The sequence below is a fragment of the Bombina bombina genome, unplaced genomic scaffold (assembly GCF_027579735.1).
Source record: "Bombina bombina isolate aBomBom1 unplaced genomic scaffold, aBomBom1.pri scaffold_1254, whole genome shotgun sequence".
Taxonomy (NCBI): domain Eukaryota; kingdom Metazoa; phylum Chordata; class Amphibia; order Anura; family Bombinatoridae; genus Bombina; species Bombina bombina.
This window is the reverse complement of record NW_026512717.1, coordinates 60,348-76,615: the sequence shown is the minus strand read 5'-3', so window position 1 is coordinate 76,615 and position 16,268 is coordinate 60,348. Positions and strand designations below refer to the sequence as shown.

The following is a 16,268-nucleotide window of genomic DNA, read 5'->3' as shown; positions in this document are numbered from 1 at the left end:
CCTTTTTGGGACACTGCTATCTGTGGATATCATTGGATAGATTTGTTTGTTTATATCTACCATTACACAAGTGAGGACTTTTTACAACACTTCCGTACCTTTTGGCTCGTAAAAAACTCTTACAACTGGACTATATAAATATATAATATATATATATATATATATATATATATATATATATATATATATATATATATAATATATATATATATATATATATATATATATATATATAAAACCACTGCACTATTCGGCATTCCCAACGTTTCGGTCCCTCACATTGGACCTTTGTCAAGGGAACAAATCTGTCAAAACAGTACACAGGTAATCAACAAAAAGTTCTACTTACATATTTACAATGCCACACATAGAAGAAAAAACACAGAACAAATCATCAAAACCGGAAGTGATGTCATACCTGATCCGGGTCCCGGACTATCACATACTTCCCGTTCATTAACCAAAAGACTTTAAGGCCCCCAGGCCAAACAACAAGCAATCAGAGGAGCAAGGCGTAACTATCGCCCTGACAACCAGCAAGCAGAAAAAAGTGAACACTACTTGCAGCAAAATAAAAATATACTTGCAATTAAAAAAAATAAAAAAATAAATAAAAAAAATTAAAACATTATTTATTTTTACCAAAAGATGTATCTAGAGCCGGATCAAGAGAGTGACAAACACTTAGGGAATACAAATCTATTACAAAAGTCTAAACCTAAACATAATATAGATGGAAGTGGCACAAGCATGAAAAAAATGGGATTTACTCAGTACTATGCTCCTAAGCATACATATTTTATCTCACTTCAAATACAGCAAAAATATAGTGTAACAGTGGATCTCTATCTCTCAGAGAGAAAACTTGATAACTTTACTTGTTTATTTAACCCCACGGGGCCATTGTTTGTAGGCGATAAATCCACAGAGTGACCCATTACTCAATAAAAAGTTAGGTCAACTCCCACTTGTGGGTTTCAAAAGGGGAAGAAACCTTAAGCACCTGTTGGTCAAGAGCGATCGTTACGCCTTGCTGCTCTGATTGGCTTGTTGTTTGGCCTGGGGGCATTAAAGTCTCTGGGTTAATGAAGGGGGTAGTATGCGATAGCCGGACCCCGGATCATGGTATGACATCACCTACGGTTTGATGATTTGTTCTGTGTTTCTATGTGTGGCATTTTAAGTATGTAAGTACAACTTTTTGTGATTACTATGTACTGTTTTGACAGATCTGTACCCTTGACAAAGGTCCAATGTGAGGACCGAAACGTTGGGAATACCGGAGATTGTACTGGATATTAAAGAATTTAATTTGAATTAAGCAAGAGTGCCCTTCGTTTACCTATACAGTATGTGTGTGTGTTTTTATATATATATATATACACACACACGTGTGTGTATGTATGTATGTATATATATATATATATATTATATATATATATATATATATATATATATATATATATATATATATATATATATATATATATATATATACATACACACACACACACACACAAATGAATTGATGTCTAAACCTGTCCAACTACCCTTACATAGGTGAGATTAAATCGTATAGGAAGATGCTGGAAATCCAGTTGAATTGTAGCGCACTGGTGGTATCGACCAATTGCATCTTTGATCTGGATATCAATCTAAGAAATATTGGAAAAAAGCAGATTATGTAAGAAGCGCAGATAATCACAACAAACATAATATATAAGTCAAATGAATCAACCAAAAAAATAAATTTCAAGCTTCATTATAAATCTCAGCAGTGCATTTAGCTTTTGGTTTGGGTAGTTCAACAAACGGCATTTGGATCATTTTAATTCAGATGTATTTCTTCAAAACAATGTGCTCTCTTTAGTTAAAAAAAGAACAGTATTTATAAAAGAGGAGCAATATTTATAAAAGAGGAGCTGTCCAACTTTTTTTTTTTTAAATACTATCCATTTGTAGAGCTACTTAGACAATATTAAAAAATAAGCTATTTATTATTATTATATATCTTAATCTCTCTTTAAAACAGAGGCTGCTGCAAACGGATATGATACAATTTTTGGTTAACGATTAAAGGAGCAGTTAACAATGAGACTGTAATATAAATTTTTTAATTGTGCTTTGCAATACACTTTAATTATGTAATTTGCGTCCACTGTCCTGTAATTTAAAGTGAAGGTCCATTTTGATGAATTAGTGCTGATATTTAATAAACCTATTAAAAACAAGGGCACTTTAATTCATCAAAATTGACATTTCACTGTTTTCTTCAAAAACTTACCTTTTAATCCTGAAGCCGCTCCAGCAATTCCCCCGGCCGTCGGAAGCCTCTGCAGACGTCAAATAATGACAAATCAGCTTCCTCCAATCACAGCTTCCCCCCCAGGGGAATCTTGGCCTGATGCAATGCTGTGTTCGGAGGAAGCCAGATTCGTCATTTTGGACCCGCGAAGACAGCTTGCGACGGGTGGAGGAAGTGCTGGAGCGGCTGCCAGGATTAAAAGGTAGGTTTTTGAGAAAACAGTGAAATGTCAATTTTGATGAATTAAAGTGCCCCTTGTTTTTAACCCCTTAATGACACTGACCGTACCAGGTACGGTCATGCGATTAAACAACCAGTTAATGACAATAGACGTACCTGGTACGTCAGTTGTCTAACAGAGTGCTGGAAAGCGATCGCTAATCGCTTCCAGCAGCTCGTCAGGGTATTGCAGTGATGCCTCCAAATGGAGGCATCCTGCAATACCTTTTTAGAAGACTCCGATGCAAAGAGAGCCACTCTGTGGCCCTCTCTGCACCGGTAGCGATGGTGCCGTTCGTTGGTGGGTGGGAGCATAACAGGGAGGCGGGTGGGCGGCCCATCGCTACCCGGCATCCGGTTCCTGTAAGTGCAATGTGCACGCCAGGTGCCGGGAGCGTGCGCGATTAGCTGGCCACTGACACCAATGAGGAGGGAAGAGGGGGGAAAAAAGATTTTAAAAAAATAAATATATAAGGATCTGGGAGGGGGGAGGGGTTGGGGTATTGTGGGGGGCTGCTACACTACAGAAAACATTAATAATGGCGAAAAGACAAAAAAATACTTTTGTTTTTGGGGCAAATTGGGTACTGGCAGACAGCTGCCAGTACCCAAGATGGCGGCAATTAGGTAGGGGAGAGGGTTAGAGAGCTGGGGGGGGGGAATCATGGAGGGTTGGGGCTAAGGCAGGGGTCCATCACAGCTAAAACATTTTATTTTTTTTAATAAAAAAAAAAAGAAAAACTCCTTTTATTTAGTACTGGCAGACTTTCTGCCAGTACTTAAGATGGCGGGGACAATTGTGGGGTGGGGGAGGGAAGAGAGCTGTTTGGGAGGGATCAGGGGGGTGGGATGTGTCAGGTGGGAGGCTGATCTCTACACTAAAGCTAAAATTAACCCTGCAAGCTCCCTACAACCTACCTAATTAACCCCTTCACTGCTGGGCATAAATTTACGTGTGGTGCGCAGCAGCATTTAGCAGCCTTCTAATTACCAAAAAGCAATGCCAAAGCCAAATAAGTCTGCTATTTCTGAACAAAGGGGATCCCAAAGAAGCTTTTACAACAATTTGTGCCATAATAGCACAAGCTGTTTGTAAATACTTTCAGTGAGAAACCTAAAATTGTGAAAAATGAATTTTTTTTAATTGTTTGCTCGCATTTGGCGGTGAAATAGTGGCATAAAATATATCAAAATGGGCCTAGATCAATACTTGGGGTTGTCTACTACACTACCCTAAAGCTAAAATTAACCATGCAAGCTCCCTACAACCTACCTAATTAACCCCTTCACTGCTGGGCATAAATTTATGTGTGGTGCGCAGCAGCATTTAGCGGCCCTTCTAATTACCAAAAAGCAACCCCAAAGCCATATAAGTCTGCTATTTCTGAACATAGGGGATCCCAAAGAAGCATTTACAACCATTTGTGCCTTAATTGCAGAAGCTGTTTGTAAATAATTTCAGTGGGGAAACCTAAAGTTTGTGACAAAATTTGTGAAAAAGTGAACTTTTTTTTTTATTTGATGACATTTGGCGGTGAAATGGTGGCATGAAATATACCAAAATGGACCTAGATCAATACTTTGGGTTGTCTTCCAAAAAAAAATATATACATGTCAAGGGATATTCAGGTTTTCCTGACAGATATCAGGGTTCCAATGTAACTAGCGCTAATTTTGAAAAAAAGGGGTTTGGAAATAGCAAAGTGCTACTTGTATTTATTGCCCCATAAATTGCAAAAAAAAAAGCAAAGAACGTGTAAACATTGGGTATTTCTAAACTCAGGATAAAATTTAGAAACTATTTAGCATGGTTGTTTTTTTGGTGGTTGTAGATGTGTAACAGATTTTGGGGGTCAAAGTTAGAAAAAGTGTGTTTTTTTCAATTTTTTCCTCATATTTTATATTTTTTGTATAGGAAATTATAAGATATGATGAAAATAATGGTATCTTTAGAAAGTCCATTTAATGGCGAGAAAAATGGTATATAATGTGTGAGTACAGTAAATGAGTAAGAAGAAAATTACAGCTAAACGCAAACACAGCAGAAATGTAAAAATAGCCTTTGTCATTAAGGGTAAGAAAATTGAAAAATGGTCTGGTCATTAAGGGGGTTAATAGGTTATTAAAAACTGGGCACTAGGGGGGGCGGAGCCAACAGCCGTTGAGCCCAGACGCATATATGTTGAGCTCCTCATCTAGTCTAAATACATATATATTTAGGGCAAAAAATCTAAGTTTCTTTAACATATCAGTGACTACCTTGATTCTAGGGCATTTTAACACAAACGACTGATAAGGTGCAACAGAAGTTTATTGAGAGGAGACTTGTGCATCGTATATGATTTACAGGGTGGCTCTGATTCCGCTATAGCCGACACCGGCTACATCTGTAGCTCTCTATCTGCTGACCATGGACGAGATTCGGATGCTTCTTTCGCAGCTAGCGAGACAGATGCAAGGCAACTTCCTCGAGCTAACATCCATGCTTAGAGCGCCATAGGAGATGATCTGAAAACCAAGATGGCGGAAAGCAGAGATGAAGACCCAAGGACGCAGACCAGGCAAGCTGAACCCCTCACCGCTAGCAGAGAGGAAAATCGGATACCGCATGAAAGTACAGTTAAGGTACTAGAGGTGGCATCATTCGAGAGGGGACTGCTTGGCCCACGCGCTACTAGTAAAAATAATATGGCCATACAGCAGCACGGCACCAACCTGAAAATTTCCCGCTCAGACACTTACAACATAGCTGCCGCTATTCTGAACAGCGATCCTGCTACTGAAAGTACTTTGGCTGCTGGTCTGCCATTATTAAATGCTGGGGGAGCGCACTGTAATTCCCCGAAGGGAGAAATCCATAGTGGGGATAACATAACCCACAGTGACACACTAAAATGCCCCTATGATCCGGGTGGCCGGATTTACTTCATACCGGGCAGAGGATATAGTGAGAGTCAGGCCTGGGACACTTGCGCCACTTGCATATACCATCAAGTATTGGAACGGCTTTGCTATGCACTCAGTCTGGCTACTGTCTCCTAGACACTAATCTCCAGATCTCCCTGCAATTACTTGGGTCATTTGCTCGACAATAGCGGTAGCACTTTGGGACTCACTTCAGTCTATTTGATAACTGCTATAAGATGCGTGCATTAGCTAGGCGCCTGTACTGACCGTTCAAGCTAATAGGAGACAAATCTAGATAAGACTGCTCCTATGATTTCTTAATTGAGATTCAACCTCTATGGTCCTCCTTAACATACCAAACGACATACTCAGAGCAATGACCTCGTATGTTTGAGGTACAAGATTGCTACAGTTATCACAATTCAGAACAGCATAATATGGTGAACTATGTTATGGGACTCTGTTATACGCATATACATTCCCACTAGATGCCTGTCTGGGACTTATATTCAGAGTACTCATATAGTACAGGTGCCCAGATTTACTGCTGATGATAAAAGTTACAGTGTACTTCAATATTTGATTTCTTGCTTCCAATATATATTTAGCTTGTTATGCGAAACATTACTCTATATTCTCACATGCTACATGATCTAGTACATAACTCATTTATTCTAACAGCTGAGTAGAGTATCATACTATATGTAGAATGTTATAAGGTTCCTTATATGTTGAAGTTTGTTTTATATAGAGATTTCAATACTATATTTGCATTGATAAGCCTAATATACGGCAATATTTGTTAGATGTGCAGTCAGTACCTGCTAAAATTTCGGATGGCAGTTTTGGAAATTTTTACTATCTTTCATGTGTTATTATTCCTTTTTCCCCTCATATGCTTAGCTCCAGATAAGGTTAAAATGTTCAAGATACCTACTAAGCTAGCTATGCGACCTGGAGGTATGTGTTGTATATTATTGCCAATCTCTATGTCTGTAATATAAATTTATGCACACGGAGGAAAACTATGCTGTCTGCAGCTGCTGCTTAAGCAAACAGAGTGCTCATTTAGGCCCTCTTACTATACTAAATTGCCTGTTTATAAAATACGATGCTCAATTTCCAAGTGTAAGAGCGGCACATCTTGGCGCAAATATTTCGCCTCTAAATTTTTAGGTTAGATATTTAGATACTCTAGCATAAGTGGTATTATATAGTGGCAGTATTATAAGCCTAGCAACCTCTAAGGTAGGGGATAATGATTTTTTCTAATATAGATTGGTGCACTCTATTATGTGAGTAAGCACCTTATAGATATTGACACAATGGTTACATGTACTATGCCCTTATCTCCAATGTCCCCGTACTTACTGGTCATCTGCCACATAATACATTTTTGCTTTAAACCATATATGTTAGGTTGCATTTTGGCATTACACTGATCCCAAGAGCTGCTATGGCCCTGAATTAAGGTATTTGAGGAACTCTTCTACTCCTACCTGACTAAGTTATATATATTTAAGTATTAAACCTCGAGCTCTCCTGTAGAGCCCTTAATGCAGTAATCTACTACTGCCGTATAACAGTAACATGCCAGTTATAGGTTACGTTTGCCCAGCCCTGCTATGTAGCGACAATATAGTACATATATGACAATACCAACTCCACTGTACTGTGACATCAGCATGCTCTTATAAGTGTGTAGCTTGCATATAGTGGATATGTTTGTTCTGCAATTAGGACACCTTATTTATATATTACATTTAATGCACAAGATATAACTGTTTTATATCTCCTTAACTGTTATTAGACACCAAAATGAGAAATGTCTGTTCTTATATTTACAAGACATAACTGTTTAATGTCTTCTCAAATGGCCTATGGAAGGTGTATTATGTATCATACTCCAATTCAGCTAGTCAACACGCTTGATACGTAATGCTTGGATAAGTTTATATGATACCGGATTCATTACTCTCTGGGTCAGTTCTGAACACCTATGTGAAGTGCTGCCACTGTGATATGTATGCATTTGTTTGTGAGGTATTTATGCAACTTTTGAGCCCCCCTGAATGTTTCAGCAGAGTAACCTTTTGCTACTATTTAGATACTTCACCTAGTGTTATGTCACTTTGCCCCACTGCCTACTCCTGATTAGACTAATTCTATAGGGCATATCTAATCAATCTTATCTTTTTAGTAATCCAGAAGCCAGATCTATGGTCCCTAAGGTTGGACTCTCCTAAACACACCCCGGGTACCTGGTACCCTATGCTATTTATACTTACTTATATATGGCTCCGCCCTCCCACCTCCTTTTCCTATACATATAGCGGTGCTTACCCGCTGAATATCCCCTTCCCCCTATTTATCTCGGCCCAAGAGTGGCTGATACTTATGCTAACCCTCCACAGGTCGATAATATGGTCTTAGGTAATATTTTATTAGAATGTGGAGTTCATACGCTGATATTATAAAAAGAAGTTCTATTTTATCTCGCCAAAGATATTGTCTATCCTCATAACCAGAATTGAAATGTATTTTATCTTGCTGTATGTGCATATTGCTTTTTCAATAATGCCTATGTATAGACCATGTATTATTTTCTTTGTTGTAACTTTTGTTTTAGGGCGAGTCACTGTTTAGATGATATATGCTTTAACTTCAATAAAAAAATTATTTTCAAAAAAAAAAAAAAAACCGGGCACTAATTCATCAAAATGGACCTTCACTTTAACTCTGAAAATTAGGAGGGTTCCAATTCCAATGTTTACGTTATAATACAGGACACTCGGCTGCATCCTGAAGAGGTTAACAACATTTTGTGAAGCTAAAAACATTGCTACCAAAAAAAAGTTTAGATTAATTTATGCATTTCTGATCCGTAACACATTTCATATATACATGCTGCCATCTTGTGGCTTGCTAAGAAACTGCATGTAAATGTAGGTTTTATATGAATGGATGTAAATAGAAATTTGTATTAACCAAAGTACTATACTTACAACACTATGAACTTTTGATTAACACCTAGGAATGTGCATTTGGATCTTTCCTGAGGTTCCGAAAGAGGAAGTATGCAGCGATTTGTGCCCTTCGGATATTTTCGTAGCTGGATTGATTCTTGTAAAAGATCCCCACTTCAAGATCTGGATTTTCAAAGATCTTAGTGTGTGGATCTTTTACAGGAATCAATCCGACTACAAAAATTATCCAAAGTCTTTCAAATTTGGATCCTCACGAAGGATCTTAATGCACATCCCTATTAAACAAATTATATTAAAATGTGAAATGCTAATGTTCTAAACTAATCAACTGATTAGCATGGGATGTTATTATTTTACAACTGTAGACAGTTCATTCATTTTCACTGATTCTATCTCAAATTCATCTGGTCGATTCACCAACATATATTCTACCACATGGACATTTAATCAAGCATATTCCAAAAATCTGTATTATGTGTAAAGAAACCAGTTAAACTTTTGCTTTGTTTAAAGGCTGACATGGGACATTCTTATTAATATTGGGGTTACAATTTCTTTATATCCCCCCAATATTATTGTGTGCTTTAATAATTTAAATGTCCCTATAAGTAAAAGTTGTTTTACATAATAGAACATTTTTATCTAACATTAAACTAATACACCAGTATTAGTCGTGTACTTCCTGCTTTGGTCATTGGCTATGTAAGGAGGAAGTACACAGCTGATATTGCCACATTTCTTTCAGTTGACTAAGTTGATTTTAAAGAGCTTTTACATTATTTTTCAGGTAAAAGGAAAATGTTATCCCTTCATATAGCTAACAGAATATTTTTGAGTACAGAGTCCCTGTAAGGGAAAAGTAAACACCTTGTAATTACAAGACATTTATGTTGTGCTGCTATGGAACATATCAGCCAGGTCTTATTGTTTTTAAAACAAATTAACATGGTTTATTGTAATTGTTTTCTATAGCTGAATTCTACCCACCATCTGCCTTCTTCTTAATAAATTGCATTGTTTTGCCATTGTTATCAGTTAAAGCCAATTAAGGAAATGTGTAGCAGGGTTAGCCTTCAAAGTTAACAGGATGCATTTTAAGTTCTAAGAATTAGGAAATCAGAGCTAAATCACATGGATCAATATAAATAATTAAAGTATATTGCAAATTTGTTTCATTAAGCATAACTAAACATTTAATATACACATCTTAATTTTTACTGTCCCTTTAAATGCAGGTTCGTAACAGCTGAAAGTCACAGCCTGTGCTGCCTTTTTCCCCCCCACCAATTGTTACTCAATATTTTACTTTTACATTTCTGCTCTTAACCCTTTACATGGATGGGTGTGTTAACTCAAATATTTTTGTCTGTAATTCTTAAAAAAAAAAAAAATCTTAAAAAAAGACATAGTAATCAACACACACTTAAAGGGACAGTAAACATAGAAAATAATGTTATATAATTCTGCACATAGTGCAGAATTATATAACATTATATTAGTGCTAGAATTATATATCCTAATACTGCCTGCAAAGTTTTATTTAAAAAAACATAATTTATGCTTAACTGATAAATTTATTTCTCTTGTAGTGTGTTCAGTCCACGGGTCATCCATTACTTATGGGATATATTCTCCTTCCCAACAGGAAGTTGCAAGAGGATCACCCAAGCAGAGCTGCTATATAGCTCCACCCCCTCACATGTCATATCCAGTCATTCGACCGAAACAAGACGAGAAAGGAGAAACTAGGGTGCAGTGGTGACTGGAGTTTTAATTAAAATTTAGAACCTGCCTCAAAAAAAGACAGGGCGGGGCCGTGGACTGAACACACTACAAGAGAAATAAATTTATCAGGTAAGCATAAATTATGTTTTCTCTTGTTAAGTGTGTTCAGTCCACGGGTCATCCATTACTTATGGGATACCAATACCAAAGCTAAAGTACACGGATGATGGGAGGGACAAGGCAGGAACATTAAACAGAAGGAACCACTGCCTGTAGAACCTTTCCTCCCAAAACCAGCCTCCGAAGAAGCAAAAGTGTCAAATTTGTAAAATTTTGAAAAGGTATGAAGTGAAGACCAAGTTGCAGCCTTGCAAATCTGTTCAACAGAGGCCTCATTCTTAAAGGCCCAGGTGGAAGCCACAGCTCTAGTGGAATGAGCTGTAATTCTTTCAGGGGGCTGCTGTCCAGCAGTCTCATAGGCTAAACGTATTATGCTACGAAGCCAAAAAGAGAGAGAGGCGGCCGAAGCCTTTTGACCTCTCCTCTGTCCAGAATAAACGACAAACAGAGAAGAAGTTTGCCGAAAATCCTTAGTTGCCTGTAAGTAGAACTTCAGGGTACGGACTACGTCCAGATTATGCAAAATCTGAAGAAGGGTTAGGACATAATGATGGAACAACAATCTCCTGATTGATATTCCTATTAGAAACAAACTTAGGTAAAAATCCAGGTTTAGTACGCAAAACTACCTTGTCTGAATGAAAAATCAGATAAGGAGAATCGCAATGTAAGGCAGATAACTCAGAGACTCTTCGAGCCGAGGAAATAGCCATCAAAAACAGAACTTTCCAAGATAAAAGCTTAATATCAATGGAATGAAGGGGTTCAAACGGAACACCCTGAAGAACTTTAAGAACCAAGTTTAAGCTCCACGGAGGAGCAACAGTTTTAAACACAGGCTTAATCCTAGCCAAAGCCTGACAAAAAGCCTGAACGTCTGGATTCTCTGCCAGACGTTTGTGTAAAAGAATAGACAGAGCAGAAATCTGTCCCTTTAACGAACTAGCGGATAAACCCTTTTCTAAACCCTCTTGTAGAAAAGACAATATCCTAGGAATCCTAACCTTACTCCATGAGTAACTCTTGGATTCACACCAATGTAAATATTGACGCCATATCTTATGGTAAATTTTTCTGGTAACCGGTTTCCGAGCCTGTATCAATGTATCAATAACGACTCAGAGAAACCACGCTTTGAGAGAATCAAGCGTTCAATCTCCATGCAGTCAGCCTCAGAGAAATTAGGCTTGGATGGTTGAAAGGACCCTGAAGTAGAAGGTCCTGCCTCAGAGGCAGAGACCATGGTGGACAGGACGACATGTCCACTAGGTCTGCATACCAGGTCCTGCGTGGCCACGCAGGCGCTATCAGAATCACCGATGCTCTCTCCTGTTTGATCCTGGCAATCAGACGAGGGCAGCAACGGAAACGGTGGGAACACATAAGCCATGTTGAAAATCCAAGGGGCTGCTAGTGCATCTACCAGCACCGCTCCCGGGTCCCTGGACCTGGATCCGTAACAAGGAAGCTTGGCGTTCTGGCGAGAAGCCATGAGATCCAGTTCCGGTTCGCCCCAACGAAGAATCAGTTGAGCAAATACCTCCGGGTGAAGTTCCCACTCCCCCGGGTGAAAGGTCTGGCGGCTTAGAAAGTCCGCCTCCCAGTTCTCCATGCCTGGGATGTAGATCGTTGACAGATGGCAAGAGTGAGACTCTGCCCAGCGAATTATCTTTGAGACTTCTAACATCGCTAGGGAACTCCTGGTTCCCCCTTGATGATTGATGTAAGCCACAGTCGTGATGTTGTCCGACTGATATCTGATGAACCTCATTGTTGCTAACTGAGGCCAAGCTAGAAGAGCATTGAATATCGCTCTTAATTCCAGAATGTTTATTGGAAGGAGTTTCTCCTCCTGAGTCCATGATCCCTGAGCCTTCAGGGAATTCCAGACTGCGCCCCAGCCTAGAAGGCTGGCATCTGTTGTTACAATCGTCCAATCTGGTCTGCGAAAAGTCATTCCCTTGGACAGATGAATCCGAGACAACCACCAGAGAAGAGAATCTCTGGTCTCCTGGTCCAGATTTAGTAAAGGGGACAGATCTGAGTAATCCCCATTCCACTGACTCAGCATGCATAATTGCAGCGGTCTGAGATGCAGGTGCGCAAATGGCACTATGTCCATTGCCGCGACCATTAAGCCGATTACTTCCATGCACTGAGCTACTGATGGACTTGGAATGGAATGAAGGACACGGCAAGCATTTAGGATTTTTGATAACCTGGACTCCGTCAGGTAAATCTTCATCTCTACAGAATCTATAAGAGTCCCTAGAAAGGGAACCCTTGTGAGTGGTAACAGAGAACTCTTTTCCATGTTCACTTTCCATCCATGCGACCTCAGAAATGCTAGAACTATCTCTGTATGAGACTTTGCATTTTGAAAACTTGACGCTTGTATCAGAATGTCATCTAAGTACGGAGCCACCGCTATGCCTCGCGGTCTTAGTACCGCCAGAAGCGAGCCCAGAACCTTTGTAAAAATTCTCGGGGCCGTAGCTAACCCGAAGGGAAGAGCTACAAACTGGTAATGCCTGTCTAGAAAGGCAAACCTTAGGTACCGATAATGATCTTTGTGAATCGGTATGTGAAGGTAGGCATCCTTTAAGTCCACTGTGGTCATATACTGACCCTCTTGGATCATGGGAAGGATGGTTCGAATAGTCTCCATTTTGAATGATGGAACTCTTAGGAATTTGTTTAAGATCTTTAGGTCCAAGATTGGTCTGAAGGTTCCCTCTTTCTTGGGAACCACAAACAGATTTGAGTAAAATCCTTGCCCTTGTTCCGTCCGCGGAACTGGGTGGATCACCCCCATTACTAGGAGGTCTTGTACACAGTGAAGAAAAGCCTCTTTCTTTATTTGGTTTGCTGATAACCTTGAAAGATGAAATCTCCCTTGTGGAGGAGAAGCTTTGAAGTCCAGAAGATATCCCTGAGATATGATCTCCAACGCCCAGGGATCCTGGACATCTCTTGCCCAAGCCTGGGCAAAGAGAGAAAGTCTGCCCCCCACTAGATCCGTTTCCGGATAGGGGGCCCTCTCTTCATGCTGTCTTAGGGGCAGAAGTAGGCTTTCTGGCCTGCTTGCCCTTGTTCCAGGACTGGTTGCTTTTCCAACCCTGTCTGTAACGAGCAGCAGTTCCTTCCTGTTTTGGAGCGGAGGAAGTTGATGCTGCTCCTGCCTTGAAATTACGAAAGGCACGAAAACTAGACTGTTTGGCCTTTGATTTGGCCCTGTCCTGAGGAAGGGTGTGACCCTTACCTCCAGTAATGTCAGCAATAATCTCCTTCAAGCCGGGCCCGAATAAGGTTTGCCCTTTGAAAGTAATATTAAGCTATTTAGATTTAGAGGTTACATCTGCTGACCAGGATTTAAGCCATAGCGCTCTGCGCGCCTGAATGGGGAATCCGGAGTTCTTAGCTGTTAGTTTGGTTAAATGCACAACGGCATCCGAAACAAATGCATTAGCTAGCTTAAGGGCTTTAAGCTTGTTCAAAGTCTCATCCAATGGTGCTGTGCGAATAGCCTCTTCCAGAGACTCAAACCAGAAAGCCGCTGCAGCAGTGACGGGCGCAATGCATGCAAGGGGCTGTAAGATAAAACCTTGTTGAACAAACATTTTCTTAAGGTAACCTTCTAATTTTTTTATCTATTGGATCTGAGAAAGCACAGCTATCCTCCACCGGAATAGTGGTACGCTTGGCTAAAGTAGAAACTGCTCCCTCCACCTTAGGGACCGTCTGCCATAAGTCTCGTGTGGTGGCGTCTATTGGGAACATTTTTCTAAATATCGGAGGAGGGGAAAAAGGCACACCGGGTTTATCCCACTCCTTGTTAATAATCTCTGTAAGCCTTTTAGGTATAGGAAAATCGTCAGTACACACCGGTACCGCAGAGTATTTATCCAGCCTACATAATTTCTCTGGGATTGCAACCGTGTCGCAATCATTCAGAGGCGCTAATACCTCCCCTAGTAATACACAGAGGTTCTCAAGCTTAAATTTAAAATTAGAAATGTCTGAATCCGGTCTCCCTGGATCAGATCCTTCACCCACAGAATGAAGCTCTCCGTCCTCATGTTCTGCAAATTGTGACGCAGTGTCAGACATGGCCCTCATATCATCAGCGCGCTCTGTCCTTAACCCAGAGCTATCGCGCTTGCCTCTTAACTCAGGCAAATTAGATAATACTTCTTTCATAACATTAGCCATATCTTGTAAAGTGATTTGTAAGTGCCTTGATGTGATTGGCGCCACAATCTCACGCACCTCCTGAGCGGGAGGCAAAGGTACCGACACGTGAGGAGAGTTAGGCGGCATAACTTCCCCCTCGTTGTCTGGTGATAATTTCTTTACCGGTAAAGACAGACTTTTATTTAAAGTAACATCAATACAATTGGTACACATATTTCTATTGGGCTCCACATTGGCCTTTAAACATAATGAGCAAGCAGATTCATCTGTGTCAGACATGTTTAAACAGACTAGCAATGAAGCTATCAAGCTTGGAAATTTCTTTCAATAAGTTTACAAGCAATATAAAAAACGCTGCAGCGCTTTTAAAAACACAAAAAAAAACTGTCACAGTTGAAATAACAACGAACTAATACGGTTATAGCAACCAATTTTAAACAGTAAATGTATGAAATTAGCAGAGGATTGCACCCATTAGCAAAAGGATGATTAACCCCTCAATACCCAAAACGGATAATCAATTTAAGATTTAACGCTTTTCTCACAGTCAAACACACTGTCACAGGTCTGCTGTGACTGATTACCTCCCTCAAAAATGAATTTTGAAGACCCCTGAGCTCTCTGGAGACGTCCTGGATCAAAGAGGAAGAAGCAGGAAGACTGTGCTAGAAATTTTAACTGCGCAACAAGGCGCTAAAAAAAGGTCCCTCCCACTCATATCACAACAGTGGGAGACCTGATATAATGGTGTCTATGCAATACGTTAGCCATGTGGAAAGAAATCATGCCCAAAAAGATTTATCACCAAAGTACCTCACAAAACGAATAACATGCCAGTAAACATTTTAAAAAACAACTTTCCAGTGTTATGCAAAGTTATCACCAAGCCTGCTACCAGTCGCTTCTACTGCAGTTAAGGCTCATACATTTATTTCAGTACTAACAGTATTTAAAGTTAAATTCTAGTCCCTAGAAAATAACTCAACTGCGCATACATTTATCAGCCTGATACCAGTCGCTACTACTGCATTAAAGGCTGTACTTACGTCATATGGGTAACAGCAGTGTTTTCATAGTCAATTCCATTCCTAGAAAATATTTTACTGCACATACCTCATTTGCGGGGGACCCCGCATGCTATTCCCTTCTCTGAAAGTACCCCACTCCTCAGAATGTGCGAGAACAGCCAGTGGATCTTAGTTACGTCTGCTAAGATCATAGAAAAAACGCAGGCAGATTCTTCTTCTAAATACTGCCTGAGAGAACAAACAGCACACTCCGGTGCTATTTTAAAATAATAAACTTTTGATTGAAGAATGTTACTCCTGTCTCCTCTCACAACCTCCTTTGTTGAGACTTGCAAGAGAATGACTGGGTATGACATGTGAGGGGTGGAGCTATATAGCAGCTCTGCTTGGGTGATCCTCTTGCAACTTCCTGTTGGGAAGGAGAATATATCCCATAAGTAATGGATGACCCGTGGACTGAACACACTTAACAAGAGAAATACTGTTTTTCCAGACCTGCTCTCTGTGCTCTAGAAGAATGAATATGTTTTCTATGTTTACTGACCCTTTAATGCAGTTTATGCTAGCTTTCTGCCAGTAGAGAAACTTCTGAAGAACCCACAAATATATTAAAAAATGAATACATAAAAAAAAACAATAAATAAAATATTTTGAAGCGCAAAATGAAACGTGAATCTTCTTTATAAATGAAGAATAGTAACTAACCTTTGGTCCATAGAAGGCTCCGTCACCTGGATTTAAAACCCATTTTTCACCAAATTCATTTAAACTGTTCTCGAGTTG

At 39.6% G+C, this 16,268-nt stretch overlaps 1 protein-coding gene across 1 annotated transcript in view; it reads right to left on the bottom strand.

Moving 5' to 3' along the window:
- Window positions 1-1,585: 1,585 nt before the first annotated feature.
- Window positions 1,586-16,268, bottom strand: part of LOC128644505 (threonine--tRNA ligase 1, cytoplasmic) — a gene marked incomplete at its 3' end in the record, with an annotated part of 70,608 nt that continues 55,925 nt past the window's right edge. Inside the window, 2 exon segments of the mRNA XM_053697088.1 lie at window positions 1,586-1,655; window positions 16,191-16,268. Of these exon segments, the coding sequence (XP_053553063.1) occupies window positions 1,586-1,655; window positions 16,191-16,268 (148 nt within the window).